General features: G+C 43.8%; 4 protein-coding genes across 4 annotated transcripts; 2 read left to right on the top strand and 2 right to left on the bottom strand.

Moving 5' to 3' along the window:
• Positions 1-22: 22 nt before the first annotated feature.
• On the bottom strand, positions 23-2,725 carry LOC133436368 (trypsin-like). Its single transcript, XM_061717210.1, has 6 exons — positions 2,653-2,725; positions 2,336-2,492; positions 2,004-2,102; positions 662-819; positions 430-566; positions 23-344 (listed from the first exon to the last, which is right to left on the bottom strand). The coding sequence occupies exons 1-6, from the start codon at positions 2,690-2,692 to the stop codon at positions 192-194; spliced, it is 744 nt and encodes a 247-aa protein (XP_061573194.1). The 5' UTR covers positions 2,693-2,725; the 3' UTR covers positions 23-191.
• Positions 2,726-3,529: 804 nt separating this feature from the next.
• On the top strand, positions 3,530-15,999 carry LOC133440624 (uncharacterized). The gene is made up of 16 exons (XM_061717945.1): positions 3,530-3,623; positions 3,712-3,865; positions 3,950-4,209; positions 5,206-5,342; positions 5,470-5,619; positions 9,377-9,773; positions 9,823-10,177; positions 10,222-10,456; positions 10,699-10,783; positions 12,204-12,380; positions 14,564-14,677; positions 14,770-14,920; positions 15,067-15,317; positions 15,395-15,531; positions 15,641-15,742; positions 15,854-15,999. Exons 1-16 carry the CDS (start codon positions 3,584-3,586, stop codon positions 15,899-15,901), a joined length of 2,793 nt encoding a protein of 930 aa, XP_061573929.1. The 5' UTR covers positions 3,530-3,583; the 3' UTR covers positions 15,902-15,999.
• LOC133436352 (trypsin-1) lies at positions 11,514-12,988 on the bottom strand. The gene is made up of 6 exons (XM_061717209.1): positions 12,866-12,988; positions 12,579-12,729; positions 12,181-12,431; positions 11,967-12,103; positions 11,771-11,872; positions 11,514-11,659 (listed from the first exon to the last, which is right to left on the bottom strand). The coding sequence occupies exons 1-6, from the start codon at positions 12,903-12,905 to the stop codon at positions 11,612-11,614; spliced, it is 729 nt and encodes a 242-aa protein (XP_061573193.1). The 5' UTR covers positions 12,906-12,988; the 3' UTR covers positions 11,514-11,611.
• Positions 16,000-19,070: 3,071 nt separating the features above from the next.
• LOC133436336 (trypsin-2-like) lies at positions 19,071-20,631 on the top strand. The gene is made up of 6 exons (XM_061717208.1): positions 19,071-19,198; positions 19,421-19,571; positions 19,712-19,962; positions 20,040-20,176; positions 20,265-20,366; positions 20,486-20,631. The coding sequence occupies exons 1-6, from the start codon at positions 19,159-19,161 to the stop codon at positions 20,531-20,533; spliced, it is 729 nt and encodes a 242-aa protein (XP_061573192.1). The 5' UTR covers positions 19,071-19,158; the 3' UTR covers positions 20,534-20,631.
• The last annotated feature ends 725 nt before the right edge of the window (positions 20,632-21,356 follow it).

The raw sequence follows: 21,356 nt of genomic DNA, 5'->3' as shown, positions 1-21,356 counted from the left end.
TATTATTTTTCACTCTGGCACATGAGTTGACTGATTTATTGTGAGAGAAAATTTGTGTGTAAATGCAAAGAAAACAACCCGCAAGAAAAGGTAGGGAAGGATTAGAAAGTGGAAGGAGAAATTTGGAGTAAGTGGGGGTTTTTAGCATTAAGGAGGTGAATAAACTGGGGGAGAAAAGAGTTGTAATTCATTCAGGAATAGGCTGCCAGAACGTCTTCTATCCAGTAGAGGAACTCGCACACTTTGACGTAGACACCAGGATAGTTGGGTTGAGCGCAACCTTGACCCCATGACACCAGGCCTTGGAGTTCTCCCTCACACACCAGAGGGCTGCCAGAGTCGCCCTGTCGATCGCAGGGAGGGCGAAAGTGAGTGCACAAGTAAATCATGCAGAGATGCAGAGACGTGGGCCAATGCTGCGAAACTCACATTGCAAGCATCTCTGCCTCCATCCATGAATCCAGCACACACCATCCTGCGTGTGATCATTCCAGGATAGGAGTTCTCACACTCTTCCTCGTCCACTATGGGGACATCCAGACACTGCAGACGGATGGGCAGGTTCCCTGTATCAAACAAAACGGAACAAAATCGGATAAAGCGAGGTTATGTTTTGTTACTTAGCATGTTCTCCTCCTCTAATTTCATGCATCTTCCTCACCATCCACGGAGTCGTACCCCCATCCAGAAACAGAGCAAGGGAGCCCCCCGATTGGGCACCCTGTGGGCAGGTTGACTGGTGCAACTGCATCAGTCACTTCCACGGGATGGAAGAGCTTGATGAGCATGACGTCGTAATCCAGAGTCTGGTAGTCATAACTGCACGGAGAAATCTAAATCAGTCTGCAGAAATGTATCAAATCATGATTTAAGAGCTCAAATTATGCTCACGAGTTTGAAATTTTATTCTAGGAGGTATGCTACTCTAGTTTTGCGCTATTTATTGTTAATTTTCTCCTATTGCACATACCTACACCTCATACCATTTTCTAATCGGTTAGCTAAGTACTCATCCATGTTGTGTCACGCAAGATTGCCGCTACATGTAGGTGTTACAGGCCAACTGCTCTGTTATCAGTTTAGCTGAGGATCAGAGTATATGCAGTTTTAAACACTTCTGTGTCATAAAAAGTCATGTGGTTTCTTAAACCTAGTTGCTGCGCTGTTTAACCTGAGCCTGTGGTTCAACCTGCAGCTAAAGGATAGTTTGAGCTCATATGATATGACATTATATCAAATCATCCACTGTTTGCACGTTTTATCTGGAGTTTCAAGTCATTTCTTTCACAGACGTGATCCAGGCTGGAAGTGCTCAGGAATAATGGCTCGCTAAAAAGCCCCACCAGATCCATCATCTTTATCATTTCAAGAAGGCAGCATGTCTTAAAGTTTTCAACAAGATCTTGTGGCTGAGAGAAACAGGGTGCGTAGAGGCTTCTGGGATGCCCTGTCATGTCTTATCAGCCTGTACAGTTTAAAGAGCAGTTTAAACTGTCAGTGAATATCTATAACGATAATCAAACGCAAGTCAGATTAAGCGCTTCATTAGAAGTTTGAGATACAATTCATCACATCGGCTCCATTTCAAACATTTTAATCACTAAATGATTCAATAAAAGTCTATTTTTGTGGGCCTGAAATCCATTTTAAATGGAAAAAAAACCAACTATTATTTCCATGCATTTTACCACACTTAAGATCTCCAAGCAGTTTAACTGCATATCAGCAAAACTTGTGTTTTTATTTAACGCTGATATCACATTCAATTTCAAGCACAGCTGGGGGTTCCACTGAGAATTTTCCGGTTTGACTAGTATTGTGTTAAAGAGTAAGCGACCGTGACAACCAGGAGAGCAGTTGGCCTGGTGTTATTAATGCTGATGTAGACAAGAGAGGAAAGAAAGTGCAAACAAAGCATGTCAAGCTGTTCAGGTGGAGTGTTTTCATGCGGAAAGAACAACTTATTGAAAGAAAGAAGGAATGGGTTCTTTTTTTCCGCCCACCTAGGGTGCCAGATGATGGTGTCAGTCTTCATGAGCTGCTCTGTACCCTCAAACACACGGACATCATGTTCTCCCAGGATGACCTGCATGTAATAGGGACTGAGAGAGGGGGAGAAGTGTTAGACATATGGAAGGGTGCACGCAGAGAAAGACACTTGACAAGAAAAAAAAATTGTTGTTTTCTTGCATTGCAAAAGCTTTTATTCGTACTGTATCTCAAAGAAATCATGCATGAAACCATACAAGATTATTACTTATTAAGGGCTTTTTGCAAGAAAGAACAACTATTTGAATATTTGAAAGACATCCTTTTTTCATCAGCATGCACTTACTTGTACCAGCAGTGGGCAACAGAGAGCACCCACTGTTTGTTGATGAGCACCCCACCACAGAAATGATAGCCGTAGTTGAGGGAGGCCATATAGGGACGAGAGTTAGGCTCACAATCCTGGCCACCAATGATCTTGCCATCTCCACGGGGAACTGCCACTATCACACAGAGACAGACAGACAGAAGGTATTTATAACTAAAATTCAATGACCATTTTGACCATTTAAAACAAAAAAAATCTGAAACATTAAAGTACATAATGATTATGCGTGCATGCATAGATTTATATATATCCTGGGTGTATTTCTGTGTCTTTACCAGCAGCCCCAAACATCAGCATCAGAACCAGCAGTCTCATTGTGTCTGGTGAAGGATCAGAAGACAACTGGACACACCCTGGGTCATATTTATACGACTGGCCCCCTGTGCTCACCCTGCCCCCTGTGCTGTTTTTGTTGACCCCATCTGTGTCCTTACTCAGAGTTCTTACAAGATATCCTTAATCTGCTGTCTTATCATGCACCAATTTAGTTTTTTTATTTGCCCACCTCTGCCCTTTCGCAGCAAAACCCCTGAGGTCATATCATCCTTGCCAAGGTAACCAGTATCACCTGTTTACGGTTCCCTCATGGATCACTCATCACTGGGAGGCATCCAAACGAAGTGCATGAAACCAGTCATCCAACCTCTCTATCTGGCTTAGGTCGATATGGATTAAAAAGGACCTAACAAAATTACAGGAACGTCAATACGTGTCTTTTTTAATGAGAATTTTGGCACATGATTTAAATAGGAAATGTAAATGTGCAGATCAGTGGACTATCTTGGTCACCCCTGAATTAAGGCCAAAAGGGGTGAGAAAGAAGCCACCTGTCTCCTCAGAACCAGATAAATAAATAAATAACAGAACATGTTGTTTTTCTACTTTTGTGTCACACAATGGAGAAAAAGGTTTGAGAAAAATATGAAAGCCACTTTAGTATTTTTTTTTATTAGAGTATATTGTATATACATGTTATATAGATGATAATATGTTTCCACATTTATTGTGGAGTTCACAAATAAAAAAAGAGTTGCGTAATACATCCAGTGTGAGTCCAAGGTAAAGTCTCAGGGTGGGAGCAGTAGACAGATGTTTGACAGAAGGTGCAAGGGGTGGAGGATGAGGGATACATGGGAGGTCACAGTGAAGTATAAATGCTGTGAGCAAGAGGTCATTCACGTCCAGTTCAGGAAGGCTTGAGTAGAAATGATTGGTCTGCTGGTCTTAATGTTCCTGGGGGCTGCAGGTAAAGACTGTTTACATGATGCTGAAATGCAGAAGGATAATAAAACATTTGACCTACTGTTGTTAAAAAAAATGTTGTATTTTCACAGCTGCAGCCCCTATGGATGACAAGATTGTGGGAGGTTACCAGTGCGAAGCTCACTCTCAACCCTGGCAGGTGTCCCTCAATCTCGGCTACCACTACTGCGGCGGCTCGCTCATCAACGACCGCTGGATCATCTCCGCTGCGCATTGCTGGAAAAAGTTTGTGCAGTGTCTCACCATTCAACGTCTTCAACAAACAGCATTAAGAGAGTTGAAATCATTTGCTACTTCTCTTCTTTGAAGCCCCTTTGCACAGATTGCCATCTTGGGTGACAACCACATCTGGATGCACGAGGGCACGGAGCAGTTAATGCCAGTGGATGCCATCTACTGGCACGAGAAGTATGACTACAGGACCCTGGATCATGATATCATGCTGATGAGACTGGCCCACCCTGCGACCATCAATGAGTATGTGAAGCCTATCGCCCTTCCCAAAGCCTGTGCCAACCCTGGAGACATGTGCACCGTCTCTGGATGGGGGAACATCTATTCCGATGAAGGTGAGGTAAACCTGAAATTTGGCCCACTCATCTTTACAAAGTCGCTTCAGTTCCTTCGTCTTTGTAGACGCAGCTCTTTCTAAGGTTCCACTACGCTACGGTGTTGGATTTTGACTGATGTGACTCCATTTACTTTTTTACCAAGCTTTACCTGTCAGGCAGATAGTGCAGCGCTTTGACATGTGGAGGAGCTCATGGTTGAGTCCATGACTCCAGGGAGCAAAATAAGCCCCTCATCCCTCCGCCACCACCATGCTCGGCAGTTGGAATGAGCATCGGTGATTATGAAGTGTATATAGTTTTAGATAAAGGTGCATCATGGTCAAACATCTCCATTATGATATAATCTGTCCAAATTACATTGTTCTAGAAGTCCCATGGTCATAGTTCAGCAAACAAAAACCATTCTGTCATAGTCCCTTTAGAGGAAAAACATTTTCTTCTGACAAACCTTTTTAAGAAGCCAAACTCATCCAGCCTATTTCTAATTGTACATTAGATCAAATGCTAAAATCGAACATGCTAATTGAGATCTGTGGAGTCTGAGATGTACCTCAGGCAGCAACAACTGCTTCACTAAAATCCCTGCTCGTGTCTTTCCTCCTTGCAATTGAGTTAACACAAACCTGAATGATCCGTAACGGCAAACTGCCAAAACACCTGATTTCCTAGAGGTGTTCACACATCCTGATGATCAAATAAACAGCTTTTAATTTGCCACAACTGGGTGCTATAAGTACACTTTTAATGGCTGTGGAATCAGTAATGCTGCTGTACTGTCTTTTTTATGTTTGCGGATGCATTTGCCTGTTTAAGAAATGGCGAACCTTAAGTGAACCCTTTTACAAGGATGTGATTCTCAGAATTTTTCAGCCTAATTTCTAGACACCAATTACAGAAACACTACGGAGGCAACATTAAGGTGCTCTGAGATAATCTCTTTGATGAAGAATAATAGTCCCAATCTTAAACTTAGCTTTTTTTTCTGAATTGCAGTGTTCAACCCATTTTACCTTCAGTGCGTGGAAATCCCCATCCTCTCCTACGAGGACTGTGATGGCTCCTATCCTGGTTTAATCACTGATCGCATGGTTTGCGCCGGATACCTGGAGGGAGGCAAGGATTCTTGTCAGGTATTTGCTGGGAAATCATGCAGTGCAAGAAAAAGTAGATAGACTATGGAAATGTTAAAAGGGAACTCAACGTGATAACAGAGTAGAATAAATACACTTTTTCATGTGTTTTCCATTCCTCTCTCAGGGTGACTCCGGCGGGCCTCTGGTGTGTAACGGGGAGCTCCAGGGAATTGTCTCTTGGGGCCAGGGCTGTGCTCTGCCTAACTACCCGGGTGTTTACACCAAAGTCTGCTCTCTGATGTCCTGGATCAATGACACCCTTTCCAGATACAGCTAGGCTGTGATCTCCCATCACAGAAACACATGAGAGAGGGGAAGAAAAAAAAACAGAGGGAAACTGAAACTGGAGGTGACAGAGTCGGCAGGTGGTTGTGGCTAGTCTCAGAAGGTATAACAGCAGGAGAGCAGCAAAGACAGCCGCAGGGATAAATGGTAGCAGGAAGTGAGAAAAAGAGCTGTAATATGTGAGGACATGATCAATAAAATCCATAACCTTGTCTTGCATCAGTGTGCTTATAATTTCTGCCAGTACTGTTACAACTGTGTCACTGTAAGACCTTGAGAATGCTTCATTTAGACACTGAGATTTTTCACTCAGACATGTATGAATCAGTCAGCTAAAATAAGCAAATCCATCTCATTATAACTGAATCAGGCTTTTATATCCTGATATTCCACAAAATCAACCCAGCATTCCACCAATGCAGAATAAATAAATTTACACATACTATAATCTCCCGAGACCCTATACAGGGTTAAAATGGTATAGAAAAAGGATGGATGGATGGATGGATGGATGGATGGATGGATGGATGGATGGATGGATGGATGGATGGATGGATGGATGGATGGATGGATATATTCTGCCATTCAATCATATAGTCCAGGGTTAGTCCATGTTAATGTTCTGCCTTTTTAGAGCAAAATGCTTTCGCGATCAATAAAAGAAGGACACAGATGTTGCAGCTCCCATTCATCAATGTCAGCACACACACACACACAAAAAAAAAGCCTGAAACTCATCCAGTACTGAAATCCTGGGTACACGTCCTTACTTCAACGGCAAAAAAATCAAATGTTAAATCCGCTCAAGGTAAGAGCAAAACATTTATAGAAAAACCGGCTGTATAGCAGCTGGAAGATTATGCGGCAGACGAACCTCTCAGTTAGTTTTTACATCACACTGCTTTTCAGCAAAGTCATTGATTCCTGAAAGTATTTTCTTCTCCTTTTTTTTCAAACATTGTCTAAGTTGCTCATGTTTTAAAACTAAGAATCAATTTCAAAATAACTGATGCATGGAGGATTTCAAGGCCTAAAACCTTTCACAGTTCTTAAAGCTTTGCAGGAAAACATTCACATTCATGAAGTGCAAGCTGCTGTATCGGGGTGTCGGACTACATTTCATTTGTTATTTTGTGAAAAGAATTCAAGCTTAAGAACTAGCGTTAAAATTCAGATAAACGTTGATATTCTCAAGAGAACAGGAAAAGAAGAGAAATCTTATGTTTGCCAAATTTTTTTGTTTTTGCTCACGAGGTTTGCTGAAGGCGTTGATTGAAATTCTACTCTCAGCAGTTGTTGGCTTGTCTGATGCTTTTTCTACAATGAATCAACCAAAGTCAATTATTGGAAGCTCGCTTAAAAAAAATAAAAGAAAGAAAGAAAGGAGGAATTTGTTGCCCTCAGACAGACAAACTGCTGTGCACACAAGCAAACACAGAAAGAGATTAAATGATCGAGAAAACTGATTAGTGGCTATATCATTCGATATGGAATTCCCCTGAGAAATATTTGATTGAATTTTATACAGAATGTATTCAGACCTCAGCTGCAGAGAAATTAATTTAAATTATTAAAAGAGAATGTTCACAGTGAATGTCTTGTGATGACTTATGAGACTTTTAGAGTAAAGTGCAGAGATGGTGAAAACTGTCCACAGATCTTTTGACCTTAATGAAACGTATTCAAATATTTGCCTATATAAACAGATGTTTCTAAAATGCATGATAGATGAGTCACAAAACAATCTAGTCACCTTGTAAAATTATAAAATGTTAAATCTTTAAAATACCTTTAATCTAATGTCAGAACAGCAAATAATGTCATCAATGAGAAAATCTCTCAAATTCTTTGTGATCTTCAGATTGGGACTGTTCAGATTCAGCAGTCTGAGATACATTAATTTTAGATTAAAGAAATATCAACTCAGCCCTTCTGACTCCACTCCTTCAAAATAATTAACTCAACTTCAAGGAAACTAATTTTCTTTCCTCCTATTGCACAAGTTTGTCTGGATGCACCCCTGTCTTGTTTAGACGTGATAAAGTGCCTAATCCGGATGTTTTTGCAGAACTGAATGAGGTGCATCAGTTTGAGACGAGAGCTCCAGTCTGCAGGGCTCCATCTTCAAACAGATCAGTTAAAGCTTTAATCCATATCTTAGTTATAGTTTTGCTTTGCCTGTTTTTTTGTTGTTTTTTGGGGGGTGTTAACAGACAGGGACTTGTGAGAAAAGGAAATGTCAAACTAGGACAAATATGAATTGATTTATGTTCATTTTGATGCCAGATCGTGTCTATAGTTTTACATATATCGTATCAAAGGAAACATAAAAGACGTTGGCACAATTTCCAAAATGCTACTGACATTTTGTTTTAAGGTTCGAACAGGATGGGATAAAAGACAGCTGACCAGGGTAAAAAGTGGTATTCAAAATGTTTATTCGCACAATTATGAATAGGCGATCAGGATAGGCCAGCTGATGACTGCACAGGGTTGGGGTAATACAGAGACCAGGAGCGTTGTGGTTCAGCTACTGTGAGGCAGAAGACAGATCGGGAAACAGCAGGTCAGAGTCAGAACCAACGCCAGGCTTAGGTACTGATCAGGGCTGGGCAGAAAACATAGGAGGAAGCAGGTTGGGTCCAGAATAGCAAACACAGGAGAGCAGTAACTCCAGGGAAAATTCAATCACAATCTGGTAGAAAGTAAGTGCTGAAGACTTGTTTAAATGGGTGGGAGAACAGCTGAGACTGATGAGGGAAATTAACGGGCAGGCAGAATCAGAGAGAGAGCAGCAGGAAATCCCAAATATGGGCACAGAACAAGTAACTGGAGACGGAGTGGGCAGGATTGTGACTATGTTTGTGAAATGTTTCGGTCAATTCAATTCAATTCAATTCAATTTTATTTATATAGCGTCTAATACAACAGATGTTGTCTCTAGACGCTTTCCAGAGATCCAGAACATGAACATAAACATAAACATAAACATAAACATAAACCCCCGAGCAATTATTATATAAACAATGGCAGGTAAAAACTCCCATAGTGGGAGAAAAGCCTTAAGCCAAAGAGTGGCAAGGAAAAACTCCCCTTTAGGAGGGAAGAAACCTTGAGCAGGACCAGGCTCATAAGGGGGGGCCCTCCTGCCGAAGGCCAGACTGGGGGAGTCGGGGACGTCAGCAGCACACAGCAGGCAGGTGGAAGCAGCAGCGGGATGACCAGAGGTGGGGGGGGGGGGGGGGGGGGCGTCAGCAGCACACAACAGTCATGTGGAAGCAGCAGCGGGATGACCAGAGGGGTGGGGGGGGTGCAGGCAGGCGGAAGCAGCAACAGCAGACATCCACGTAGGCAGGTGGAAGCAGCAACGGGATGACCGGGGATGGGGTCAAGCCTATTGCTCAAGGGAAGCTGGGATAGGATCGAGGGAAGCACCATGTGGCAGGGTGTAGGATTGGGCATGGTCTGCGGGCGAGCAGCGCACAGGTGGCGCGGGTTGGGTCAGCTGATTGAGCACAGGTGTGTCCAATCAATCTCTCCTCCCTGCCTGTGTATTAAAGGAGTGGGCTGATCCTGGACAGGAGGGTGATGACACAGAGCCGCCTGAGACCCGGACACGACGGCGTGCGTGTGTGGTGACGAACAAAGTCGACCATTTCCCCGCTAAACCACATGTCCTCATTCCTGTCTGGTGACCCCGGTAGCACGAGTTGGCTACAGTGGCGCCCAACGTGGGGGGATGACAGGGGCGTAGAAGTCGGATCGAGCAGGCGGTAGCGTCACTGGCGCAGGTGGTGAGGGACATTGGAGCCCTGCTCCAGGGCCAGGCGGAGCAGCAGACCGCAGCGCTGGAGGCGCTGGCGGCGCTGGCGGACCAGCTGCTGGAGCAGTGTTGCGTCGGGGAGGAGGATGTCCGGGACGAGAAGGCGCAGCTGAACCGACGGGTGGACGGGCTGAACGAGACGCTGCTCAGGCGGACCTCCAAGGAGGAGCTGGCCGGCCGCCTCAAGGAGTTTGAGGAGGGTCGGCAGGCCGTGGAGCGGAGGCTGGAGGCCGCCAAGCACCAGAGCGAGGTCCAGGAGGCTCTGGGGCCCCAGGCGTGCAGCGCTAAAAGGCTGGAGAGGCTGAGGAGCCAGCAGCAGAGTCTGAGGTCCCTGCATCCTCAGTAGTCTACCTCAGGGACCTGGCCCAGGGGGGGCGCAGAGACTCCAGAACCAGGCCAAGGAAACCGAGGAGGAGGATGAGGACGTCACGGACAAGATGGAGTCGTGGCTGCAGGGTGTCGGCGAGGTCCAGGGTCACGTGCAGGACGTCTTCTCGCGCCTCCCCGACCTGGACGACGAGCTGGACTCCTTCGGCCCCGTGGGACGCGACGCCGACTCCCTGGCAATGCAAGCCGAGGCGGCGAAGGGCTTCCTCTCCCGCCTGGCCGACCTCAGGGCGGAGCTGGAGGGCCACACCACGGACGGCACCGCTGCCGCGGGACGGCTCCTCGCCCGACCTGCTGGCTCTCCGGAGGGAGACGGAGGCTCTGAGCCGCCAGGCCGGCAAGCTGAGTGAACGCGGCCGGGCCTGGCTGGGTCAGATCTAGGACGCCGGCGACAGGGTGCGGGACTTCTATTAACACACAGGCGGTGGTGGGAACGGAGGTGGAGATGATGAAGCAGCAGCTGCAGGAGTTCAAGGCCGTGGAGCGCAAGCAGGTGAAGCTGCAGCACGTCAACGCCGTGGGTCAAGGTCTCATCCAGAGAGGTGCCAAGCACACGGACACGCAGGGTCTGGAGCACTACCTGGAAGACCCGGCCACCAGGAACCTGGGAGACCCGGTGGCCTGAGGCCAGGGGGCTCAGATGGCGGCCCCTGACTTCCTCTCTTGCTCCGAGGGGGGGGGGGGGGGGGGGGTGGGATTGGCTAGGCCGGGGACCTGAATCGGGCAATGGGAGTGTGTGGCAGGGTGTAGGATTGGGCGTGGTCTGCGGGGGAGCAGCGCACAGGTGGCGCGGGTTGGATCAGCTGATTGGGCACAGGTGTGTCCAATCAATCTCTCCTCCCTGCCTGTGTATTTAAGGAGTGGGCTGATCCTGGACAGGAGGGTGATGACACAGAGCTGCCTGAGACCCGAACATGCCGGCTGCCGTGCGTGTGCGTGTCTGGTGACGAATAAAGTCGACCATTTCTCTGCTAAACCATGTGTCCTCATTCATGTCAGGCTTACCCCGGCAGCACGAGTTGGCTACACACCACATAGACCGAGTACAAAAGCGCACTTTTCCCCCGTTTCAGCCATCCCTTTACACCTCTGTTGATAACAGCCGGTTTTGGAGTCAAGACACTGGAGGAGGAGGAGGAGGAGGAGGAGGAGGAGGAGGAGGAGGAGGAGGAGGAGGAGGAGGAGGAGGAGGAGGAGGAGGAGGAGGAGGAGGAGGAGGAGGAGGAGGAGGAGGAGGAGGAGGAGGGTTTTGTTTTTCTCATTTCAACACTATGGCAAATGAAACATGATGTGAAACTGACTGGAGATAATTTGCTGATAATTTGAGCAGTTAAATGACTGACAGATCTGCAGGCTGAAGTGGCCCCAAACAGAGTTGCATGGTTGTGGAAGTAACAGTTTTTTGAGTTGGTAGTCACTTAGACTCCCAAATGGAAGCTCCCATGGACATAGATGAATGAAAAAAATAATCACAACATGTACCCTTTTGTATGTTTCATGGGCTTTTCTATTTATGAACAACAGGAAGACGAGGAGTTGATGTGGAGGAAGCCAAAGGGGCTATTGTTGATTTTAGGCAACAGCAAACAAGATGTTGACTTGGATGTTGTGTTTTGTTTTGAGTTTTTTTGTGTGTTTTTTTATTTAATGAACAATGCAGACACTCCAAAAAGTCAGGTTTTTGATTATTTATTATATTGTTCAGGCAGTCAGATGGAACATAAACAGCTAATTCTGCTTAGCTGCTTGACTGTATTTCCTGTTGGATCACTTAGTAGCTGGCCATGGTGCTCTCCAGCCAGTCGTTGAAAATGCAAACCTAAAACAGAAGAAGACCACTGTGAGAATAGTTTATCAGTGTGACGATGCGTTCAACTCTAGCTAGACACCACATTTCCTTTTGAGATTTTTTTTTCTCTTTCAAAGTTACCTTGGCGTAGACACCAGGGTGGTCCCTCTGAGCGCATCCATAGCCCCAGGACACAACACCCTGCAGCTGACCGTTGCACACAACTGGGCCACCGGAGTCACCCTGACAACAAAGGATAAGATGGATGATGATGATGATGAAGACTTGTTATAAAGTAAAAGTATTGTTATGAGGAAGACATTTGACTTGTGCTTACCTGGCAAGAGTCCTTGCCTCCCTCCAGGTATCCAGCGCAGAACATGGCGTCGGTGATCATTCCAGGGTAGGAGTTCTCGCAATCCCTGTCAGACAGGATGGGGAGGTCCAGACACTGCAGCTTGTCCTCGTCAGCAGCTGGATGACAAGAGAGGGATCTTTACAATACTGAAACTAAGAATAAACACGAGCAAAGAGGACTGAGAATAGCTCACTGGAGCTCATGGTGTTTCCCCAGCCGGAGACCAAGCACATGGTGCCAGCGGGAGCACAGCTAGTGGGAAGAGCCACGGGCCGGACGTAGTTGTTGAGGGTGGCGGGGGAGCTCAGCTTGATCAGCATGATGTCGTTGTCAATGTTGTAGGAGCTGTATCTGGGATGGCGGATGACCCGGGAGGAGCTGATGAACTGCTCGGTGTTCTCGTTGTACCTGATGTTGTGCTCTCCCAGACGCACCTGCACACGGCTGCAAACGTTTAGAAGCCAAACAATCAGGAGCGGGTGGTGGAAAAAAGAAAAAAGAGACACAAAAATGAGAATGAAATATGTGTGCAGACCTGGTGTGGGTACATCTGATCTACAAATGTAACATAACTTGAGAAAATACACTTACGACTTGTAGCAGTGGGCAGCAGACACGACCCAGTCCTTGTTGACCAAAGAACCGCCACAGAAGTGGTAGCCAGAGTTCAGGGACACCTGATGGGGCTGAGAGTGGGCTTGGCACTCATACCCTCCGACGATTTTGTCGTCGTCAAGGGCGACTGAAATCACAGAGACAGCTCAGTAATCAGCAGACAAATGAATTTATACATATATATATATATATATATATATATATATATATATATATATATATATATATATATATATTAAATGTGAATAGGAGTGAATGCTTACAAGCAGCTCCGATGAGCAGAACAAAGACCAGAGACCTCATGGTTGCAGAGTGATCGTGCTGATGAGAGGGCAGCCCTGGGTTTTATAGCAAGACAGCTCTCTTTTTTTCCTCACTAAGGACAACTCCCACTGTTATCTTTGACCAATGTGCACCCTGAAATATGTCCTGGGTGTTGGAAAGGTAAACATTTTTGTCCTGATGCTTGATTATTTAGTTACACATCAACAGTTTGAAATCTGATTGGGGTATTAGCAAGTGCATAAAAGTAAAAAAATACAAAGTATTGATATGACAGAGTCACTGATCTAGGATTGGACAATGTTTGCATTTTATGTATTAGTTTTCTTTTTGAAGAAAACATTTTTCTTCATGCCTGAGATTCTTTTATTGATTAACATGTTCATGAAGCTTGCGGAGCAGATGGCCTGTTTCACGGCCTCAGTCACCTTAGTTTTTCAAACAAAGTTGCACATCCATACCAGGACAAGATGTCATGCAGGCCTAATGCTGTGAGACTTTTAAAACTGGAGAGTTTTATCATTTTTTTCATTACCTGTTTTTTTTAACCCTGATATGCGAGTTAAATTATAGTGAATACACAGAATCATGGTTTCCCAAAATTCAGGAAGGCTTTTTTTTAACTCTTTATGAATATCTTTGTCAGCAGTATTTGTGTTATTCACTGTTTATATGCTGCCAATTGCAGGATTAATTTATGACTCATTTTATTTCATTATATTCTTGTATTACAACATTGTCATATTCTGACTTCTTCTTTTTCCTAGGTATTATATTAACATGGAGACCAGGAGCGTTGTGGTTCAGCTACTGTGAGGCAGAAGACAGATCTGGAAACAGCAGGTCAGAGTAAGAACCAGCGCCAGGCAGAAGTACTGATCAGGGCTGGGCAGAAAACATAGGAACAAGGAAGCCTTCCTGAATTTGGGGAAACCATGATTCTGTGTATTCACTATAATTTAAGTAAGTAAGTAAGTAAGTAAGTAAGTAAGTAAGTAAGTAAGTAAGTAAAGTTTATTTATATAGCACCTTTCACAGATATAAAATCACAAAGTGCGTTACATTAAACGAAAGCACACAAATTAAAAGAGATTAAAAAGAAAAGATACCAATAGTATACATATATATATAAAAACTTAGATAAAATTAACAAGGTACAGAAAACAGCACTGGGCTGGCATGTTAAACACATGTAATTTATATAATTTAACTCGCATATCAGGGTTAAAAAAACAGGTAATGAAAAAAATAGATGAAACTCTCAGGTTTTAAAAGTCTCACAGCATTACAGTAGGTCTGCATGACATCTTGTCCTGGTATGGATGTGTAACTTTGTTGGAAAAACTAAGGTGACTGAGGCCGTGAAACAGGCCATCTGCTCAGCAAGTTTCATGAACATGTTAATCAATAAAAGAATCTCAGGCATGAAGAAAAATGTTTTATTCAAAAACTAATGTATAAAATGCAAACATTGTCCAATCCCAGATCAGTGACTCTGTCACATCAATACTTTGTATTTTTTTTACTTTTATGCACTTGCTAATACCCCAATCAGATTTCAAATTGTTGATGTGTAACTAAATAATCAAGCATCAGGACAAAAATGTTTACCTTTCCAACACCCAGGACATATTTCAGGGTGCACATTGGTCAAAGATAACAGTGGGAGTTTTCCTTAGTGAGGAAAAAAAGAGAGCTGTCTTGCTATAAAAACCCAGGGCTGCCCTCTCATCAGCACGATCACTCTGCAACCATGAGGTCTCTGGTCTTTGTTCTGCTCATCGGAGCTGCTTGTAAGCATTCACTCCTATTCACATTTAATATATATATATGTATAAATTCATTCATTTGTCTGCTGATTACTAAGCTGTCTCTGTGATTTCAGTCGCCCTTGACGACGACAAAATCGTCGGAGGGTATGAGTGCCAAGCCCACTCTCAGCCCCATCAGGTGTCCCTGAACTCTGGCTACCACTTCTGTGGCGGTTCTCTGGTCAACAAGGACTGGGTCGTGTCTGCTGCCCACTGCTACAAGTCGTAAGTGTCCTTTCTCAAGTTTTGATACATTTGTGGATCAGATGTACCCACCCCAGGTCTGCACACATATTTCATTTTCATTTTGTGTCTCTTTTTTCTTTTTTCCACCACCCGCTCCTGATTGTTTGGCTTCTAAACGTTTGCAGCCGTGTGCAGGTGCGTCTGGGAGAGCACAACATCAGGTACAACGAGAACACCGAGCAGTTCATCAGCTCCTCCCGTGTCATCCGCCATCCCAGATACAGCTCCTACAACATTGACAACGACATCATGCTGATCAAGCTGAGCTCCCCCGCCACCCTCAACAACTACGTCCGGCCCGTGGCTCTTCCCACTAGCTGTGCTCCCGCTGGCACCATGTGCTTGGTCTCCGGCTGGGGAAACACCATGAGCTCCAGTGAGCTATTCTCCGTGCTCTTTGCTCGTGTTTATTCTTAGTTTCAGTATTGTAAAGATCCCTCTCTTGTCATCCAGCTGCTGACGAGGACAAGCTGCAGTGTCTGGACCTCCCCATCCTGTCTGACAGGGACTGCGAGAACTCCTACCCTGGAATGATCACCGACGCCATGTTCTGCGCTGGATACCTGGAGGGAGGCAAGGACTCTTGCCAGGTAAGCACAAGCCAAATGTGTTCCTCATAACAATACTTTTACTTCATAACAAGTCATCATCATCATCATCATCATCATCATCATCATCCATCTTATCCTTTGTTGTCAGGGTGACTCCGGTGGCCCAGTTGTGTGCAACGGTCAGCTGCAGGGTGTTGTATCCTGGGGCTATGGATGCGCTCAGAGGGACCACCCTGGTGTCTACGCCAAGGTAACTTTGAAAGAGAAAAAAAAATCTCAAAAGGAAATGTGGTGTCTAGCTAGAGTTGAACCCATCGTGACACTGATAAACTATTCTCACAGTGGTCTTCTTCTGTTTTAGGTTTGCATTTTCAACGACTGGCTGGAGAGCACCATGGCTAGCTACTAAGTGATCCAACAGGAAATACAGTCAAGCAGCTAAGCAGAATTAGCTGTTTATGTTCCATCTGACTGCCAGAACAATATAATAAATAATCAAAAACCTGACTTTTTGGAGTGTCTGCATTGTTCATTAAATAAAAAAACACACACAAAAAAACTCAAAACAAAACACAACATCCAAGTCAACATCTTGTTTGCTGTTGCCTAAAATCAACAATAGCCCCTTTGGCTTCCTCCACATCAACTCCTCGTCTTCCTGTTGTTCATAAATAGAAAGCCCATGAAACATAAAAAAGGGTACACCTTGTGATTTTAGTTTTTTTCATTCATCTATGTCCATGGGAGCTTCCATTTGGGAGTCTAAGTGACTGCCAACTCAAAAAAAAACTGTTAGTTCCACAACCATGCAACTCTGTTTGGGGCCACTTCGGCCATTTTTAATATATTAACACATCTGAAGATTCACAATGCACACAGTAACATTTTTGCTTCAACATTTTTTTTCTATTAGACAGTGTGTCATAGAATCTTAACAGCTGTGTGTTTATTGTGATTGTTAAATAATACATTTTCAAACATATATTGGACATAGAAAGTATTGGCCAAGACAGTACTTATTCCGATTTAAATGAAAGATTTAAGGTTTCCACACGTTGCCAGAGTAGAGACCTGGCCTTGGATAAAGACGTGTTATGAATACGCCATCTCTTCCAGCCGCATTAGGTTGAATATTATTAGAATCTAGCTGTTTTGAGTTAGTGCCCTGTGGTGAACAACTCACACATGGGGGTCAATGCCTCACTATTGAGTCTTGAGTTTTTAAGTTCCTAGAAACTATTGGACCAACCGGGCTGCTTCAAGGAGAAATGAAACAGATATTCGGGTAATTACTTCACATTGATAAAATCTCTTATCTTCATTTGTTTGAGCCGTTCGTGTTTGTGAGGCTGCTGTGTATGGACATCATCGTGATGAAGAGTAATTCCTACTTTGATGCGTTCAACAACAGCGTGCTCTGAAGCAGATGAAAAAAGAACGAGGACTGCAAGGACTCCTTCCCTGCAGCAAGCTGACTGACTGATGTTTTTCTATTTTCATGTGTGTGTGCTGGCTGGGAGGCTGTGCTGCAATGGTCGTTATTAACTCCACTATTCAGCCTCCATTCGAGTTGACAGGACCAACTGTTGTCATGTTTTTTTATATCTTCTACAGGTGAAAGGTGCCTGTAAGGAATGATGATGCTATCTGCTTACATTCAAGTTGTTTGTGTGATTAATATGATGCAGAACGTGTTATAGATAACTTGTGTTCAAGAAAAATCAATAAAGGTTTTCAGCTGATTACACTCAAGTATGCTAGTCATTATCTATGGATGTAGCTTTAAGTTACTGGGACCGTGAAACAGACAAAAAAAAAACAAAACAAAACGGAAAATAGAGGTCTTTAAAATAAAATCTGTGAGATTTAAAATCAAATCCATTTGCGCAAACCTGCAGAATCATCAAAAACATCCCACTCCGAAGGCTCAGTGACTCTGCTTGAACTCTTCTAAGTGCACAAAGTTAAATACAAAGATAAAGTGAACTCAACAGGAAATTAAGTCCTTGCCAGTGTTAAAAGCCAGATCTTCACATTTTTCATTTCACTCAGTGATTCTCGGATTAGAGTTTTTACTTCCAGACACTCACTCAGTACTCCAAAATATCAAGGGAAGGACGTATTCCTGCTCACCAACAGTGGAGCTAAATAAATGAAACTAAAACCCTGAAATACAACCCTTTTCATCTTTTTTTCCCCAACCAATATGTTAAAAGTTCTTTCCTTGCTGTCCTTGCTCTCTGATGACAATGAGGAGACATTTATGTGGCTGCTGCCGTGCATCTGGTAGAGTGGATGTTGGAATGAAAGGCTGATGGGTCTGTCCCCAGCACCAGCATGTGGCTGCAACTGAAACTGTCTTGAACAGCATGACAGGAACCGACATAAAAAAAAAAACTTCAGTTTTCAGGACAGATCACTTTCAGACATCCATCTGGACATTTGTCCAAGTCTAATGTAGGTTGCTGAAAGATTGGGAAATAAAAAGGGCAAAGGCAAAGTTACAAAGTGGAAAACTTTATATCAAAACAAGAAACAGTGACAACACACAGCAAGCCTGTTAGCAAGCGTCAGACACAAACGAATCCAACTAGTACATGGTGATTTCAGCGTCAGTCTTGTGTCCCACTTCTTCTTGCACCTCTTGCCAAATGTGAGAGACTTATAGATTATTATAACTGAGTAAAGGCACATCAGATGTGGTGACATGAAGCCAGCAAAAAGGACAAAGTTTCAGTTTGTCCCACAAAGATCGAGGATAAACAATTATTCAGGTCTTTCTGTCTTAACGATGCTTTCTTTTTGTTTGTTTAATCACGTTTTGATTCTTGAAAACAATGTTTTAGTTGTTTTTTAATAGTTTAGTAGATTCGTTGTTAATTTCTACAGAACAGTATAAATAAACCAAGAGTTGCATTGATAGGGAGAAAGCTTGAATGATCAAATTGTAGTCCACATATTAAGCTGCCTAACAAAATACCTTTCAAATTGCAGTATTGCTGATATTTTCTGAGTAAAACAGTTTCCCGAGGGGGGAAAAATACACATAACGATTGTTCTAAATATAAACGCAGGAGAGCTCCAACCTTCAATTCTAACAGCTGCTGAGAAACACACAGCTGTGAGATTGTGGCATCAAACAAATCTAATTATAGAGTTAAGAAGTTCCGCTTCAATCCGACCAGAGAAACAGAACTTTTAAGAAATTAGTTTTGTCTAATTCTTAGACAGAATAATAGAAACAGTATCATGAAGAGTAGAAATAATGGTAAAACAGCCCACACGTACATTTTAGTTCTATATAGATTTTGGGAGTTTTTTGATTCCAAGCAACAAATTATACTCTATTGAAAATAATAAACTAAATAAACGATGCAATGTGCTATTTTTAACATCTTTGTTTCATACCATGGAAAAAAGAAATAAGAATAGACAGGTAACTCTTTGCAAGACAGAACTCAACATTCATATTTTCTCACACATTTTTCCCAATTTGCTGACAAGGCCACATACATGTAATCTTAGAGATAAATCTGGAAGGCCTGGCACAGAGATTGGTCATTTGCTGACCAATGAGGATGCTGGGAGTGTTGGGGCAGTTCTCCCCCGGGGAATAAATACAGGCTGCAGGTGAAGTCCATCCATCAAGTTGATCACAAATCAGCCATGAGGTCTCTGGTCTTCGTTCTGCTCATCGGAGCTGCCTGTGAGTGTGACGTCTTCCTTTCTGCTTATAGACCCTTTTCTTCCTCCAAGACTAAATATGATCTAAAACATGAATTAATCTAGCTGCTGTGGTGACATGATTATGATTCAGTAACTACTCAGATGCTACAACTGCTAAGAGGAAATTAAAATTTGATGTTTCAATAGAGCCCCAATAGACTGGCGTTAAAAACACTAACTGGTCAGTGATTTGTGATTTCAGTCGCCCTTGACGACGACAAAATCGTCGGAGGGTATGAGTGCCAACCCCACTCTCAGCCCCATCAGGTGTCCCTGAACTCTGGCTACCACTTCTGTGGCGGTTCTCTGGTCAACAAGGACTGGGTTGTGTCTGCTGCTCACTGCTACAAATCGTAAGTGTATTTTCTCAAGTTTTGATACATTTGTAGATCAGATGTACCCACACCAGGTCTGCACACATATTTCATTTTCATTTTTGTGTCTCTTTTTTCCACAACCCGCTCCTGATCGTTTGGCTTCCAAACGTTTGCAGCCGTGTGGAGGTGCGTCTGGGAGAGCACCACATCAGGATCAACGAGAACACCGAGCAGTTCATCAGCTCCTCCCGTGTCATCCGCCATCCCAGATACAGCTCCTACAACATTGACAACGACATCATGCTGATCAAGCTGAGCTCCTCCGCCACCCTCAACAACTACGTCCGGCCCGTGGCTCTTCCCACTAGCTGTGCTCCCGCTGGCACCATGTGCTTGGTCTCCGGCTGGGGAAACACCATGAGCTCCAGTGAGCTTTTTTCCGTGCTCTTTGCTCGTGTTTATTCTTAGTTTCAGTATTGTAAAGATCCCTCTCTTGTCATCCAGCTGCTGACAAGAACAAGCTGCAGTGTCTGGACCTCCCCATCCTGTCTGAGAGGGACTGCAAGAACTCCTACCCTGGAATGATCACCGACGCCATGTTCTGCGCTGGATACCTGGAGGGAGGCAAGGACTCTTGCCAGGTAAGCACAAGTCAAATGTCTTCCTCATAACAATACTTTTACTTTATAACAAGTCATCATCATCATCCATCTTATCCTTTGTTGTCAGGGTGACTCCGGTGGCCCAGTTGTGTGCAACGGTCAGCTGCAGGGTGTTGTGTCCTGGGGCTATGGATGCGCTGAGAGGGACCACCCTGGTGTCTACGCCAAGGTAACTTTGAAAGAGAAAAAAAAAATCTCAAAAGGAAATGTGGTGTCTAGCTAGAGTTGAACGCATCGTCACACTGATAAACTATTCTCACACTATTCTCTGGTCTTCTCCTGTTTTAGGTTTGCATTTTCAACGAGTGGCTGGAGAGCACCATGGCCAGCTACTAAGTGATCCAACAGGAAATACAGTCAAGCAGCTAAGCAGAATTAGCTGTTTATGTTCCATCTGACTGCCTGAACAATATAATAAATAATCAAAAACCTGACTTTTTGGAGTGTCTGCATTGTTCATTAAATAAAAAAACACACACAAAAAAACTCAAAACAAAACACAACAACATCCAAGTCAACGTCTTCTTTACTGTTGCCTAAAATCAACAATTGCCCGTTTGGCTTCCTCCACATCAATTCCTCGTCTTCCTATTGTTAATAAATAGAAAAGCCTGTGAAACATACAAAAGGGTACACATTGTGATTTTAGTTTTTTCATTCATCTATGTCCATGGGAGCTTCCATTTGGGAGTCTAAGTGACTACCAACTCAAAAAAACTGTTACTTCCACAACCATGCAACTCTGTTTGGGGCCACTTCAGCCTTTTTTATTATATTGACACATCTGAAGATTCACAATACACACAGTCACATTTTTGCTTCAACATTTTTTTTCTATTAGACAGTGTCTCATAGAATCTTAACAGCTGTGTGTGCTTATTGTGATTGTTAAATAATATTTTTTCAAAAATATTGTGGACATAGAAAGTATTGGCCAGGACAGTACTTATTCCGATTTAAGATTTAAGGTTTCCACACGTTGCCAGAGTAGAGACATAACATAGCTTCACAGCTAACGAACCCTGCTAGTGGTCATGGCTGACACTAATGCTGATGCCCCCACTAAGACATAGGAGAAATCACAGGCGCGAGCCTGCCCTTGCGGGAACAAGATTTCGAGCAGGGACACTCACCTGAGCTGCATGATGTGTTTCGGGCT

Source organism: Cololabis saira, chromosome 3 (genome assembly GCF_033807715.1).
Source record: "Cololabis saira isolate AMF1-May2022 chromosome 3, fColSai1.1, whole genome shotgun sequence".
Taxonomy (NCBI): domain Eukaryota; kingdom Metazoa; phylum Chordata; class Actinopteri; order Beloniformes; family Belonidae; genus Cololabis; species Cololabis saira.
Note: the sequence above shows the minus strand (reverse complement) of the source record. Positions and strands in the feature narration are given on the sequence as shown.

Bases quoted from the DNA above. Each gene is read 5' to 3' on its own strand.
- LOC133436336 (XM_061717208.1), top strand. From the start codon at position 19,159: ATGAGGTCTCTGGTCTTCGTTCTGCTCATCGGAGCTGCCT. The intron at 19,199-19,420 runs GTGAGTGTGACG...TTGTGATTTCAG, and splicing joins TCTGCTCATCGGAGCTGCCT to TCGCCCTTGACGACGACAAA. The intron at 19,963-20,039 runs GTGAGCTTTTTT...CTTGTCATCCAG, and splicing joins GGGAAACACCATGAGCTCCA to CTGCTGACAAGAACAAGCTG.
- LOC133440624 (XM_061717945.1), top strand. From the start codon at position 3,584: ATGATTGGTCTGCTGGTCTTAATGTTCCTGGGGGCTGCAG. The intron at 5,343-5,469 runs GTATTTGCTGGG...TTCCTCTCTCAG, and splicing joins GAGGCAAGGATTCTTGTCAG to GGTGACTCCGGCGGGCCTCT. The intron at 10,178-10,221 runs GCAAGCTGAGTG...GGTCAGATCTAG, and splicing joins GGCTCTGAGCCGCCAGGCCG to GACGCCGGCGACAGGGTGCG.
- LOC133436368 (XM_061717210.1), bottom strand. From the start codon at position 2,692: ATGAGACTGCTGGTTCTGATGCTGATGTTTGGGGCTGCTG. The intron at 2,103-2,335 runs GTAAGTGCATGC...CCCCTCTCTCAG, and splicing joins GTTGCCCACTGCTGGTACAA to TCCCTATTACATGCAGGTCA. The intron at 820-2,003 runs GTGGGCGGAAAA...TTCTCCGTGCAG, and splicing joins ACCATCATCTGGCACCCTAG to TTATGACTACCAGACTCTGG.
- LOC133436352 (XM_061717209.1), bottom strand. From the start codon at position 12,905: ATGAGGTCTCTGGTCTTTGTTCTGCTCATCGGAGCTGCTT. The intron at 12,104-12,180 runs GTGAGCTATTCT...CTTGTCATCCAG, and splicing joins GGGAAACACCATGAGCTCCA to CTGCTGACGAGGACAAGCTG. The intron at 11,873-11,966 runs GTAAGCACAAGT...CTTTGTTGTCAG, and splicing joins GAGGCAAGGACTCTTGCCAG to GGTGACTCCGGTGGCCCAGT.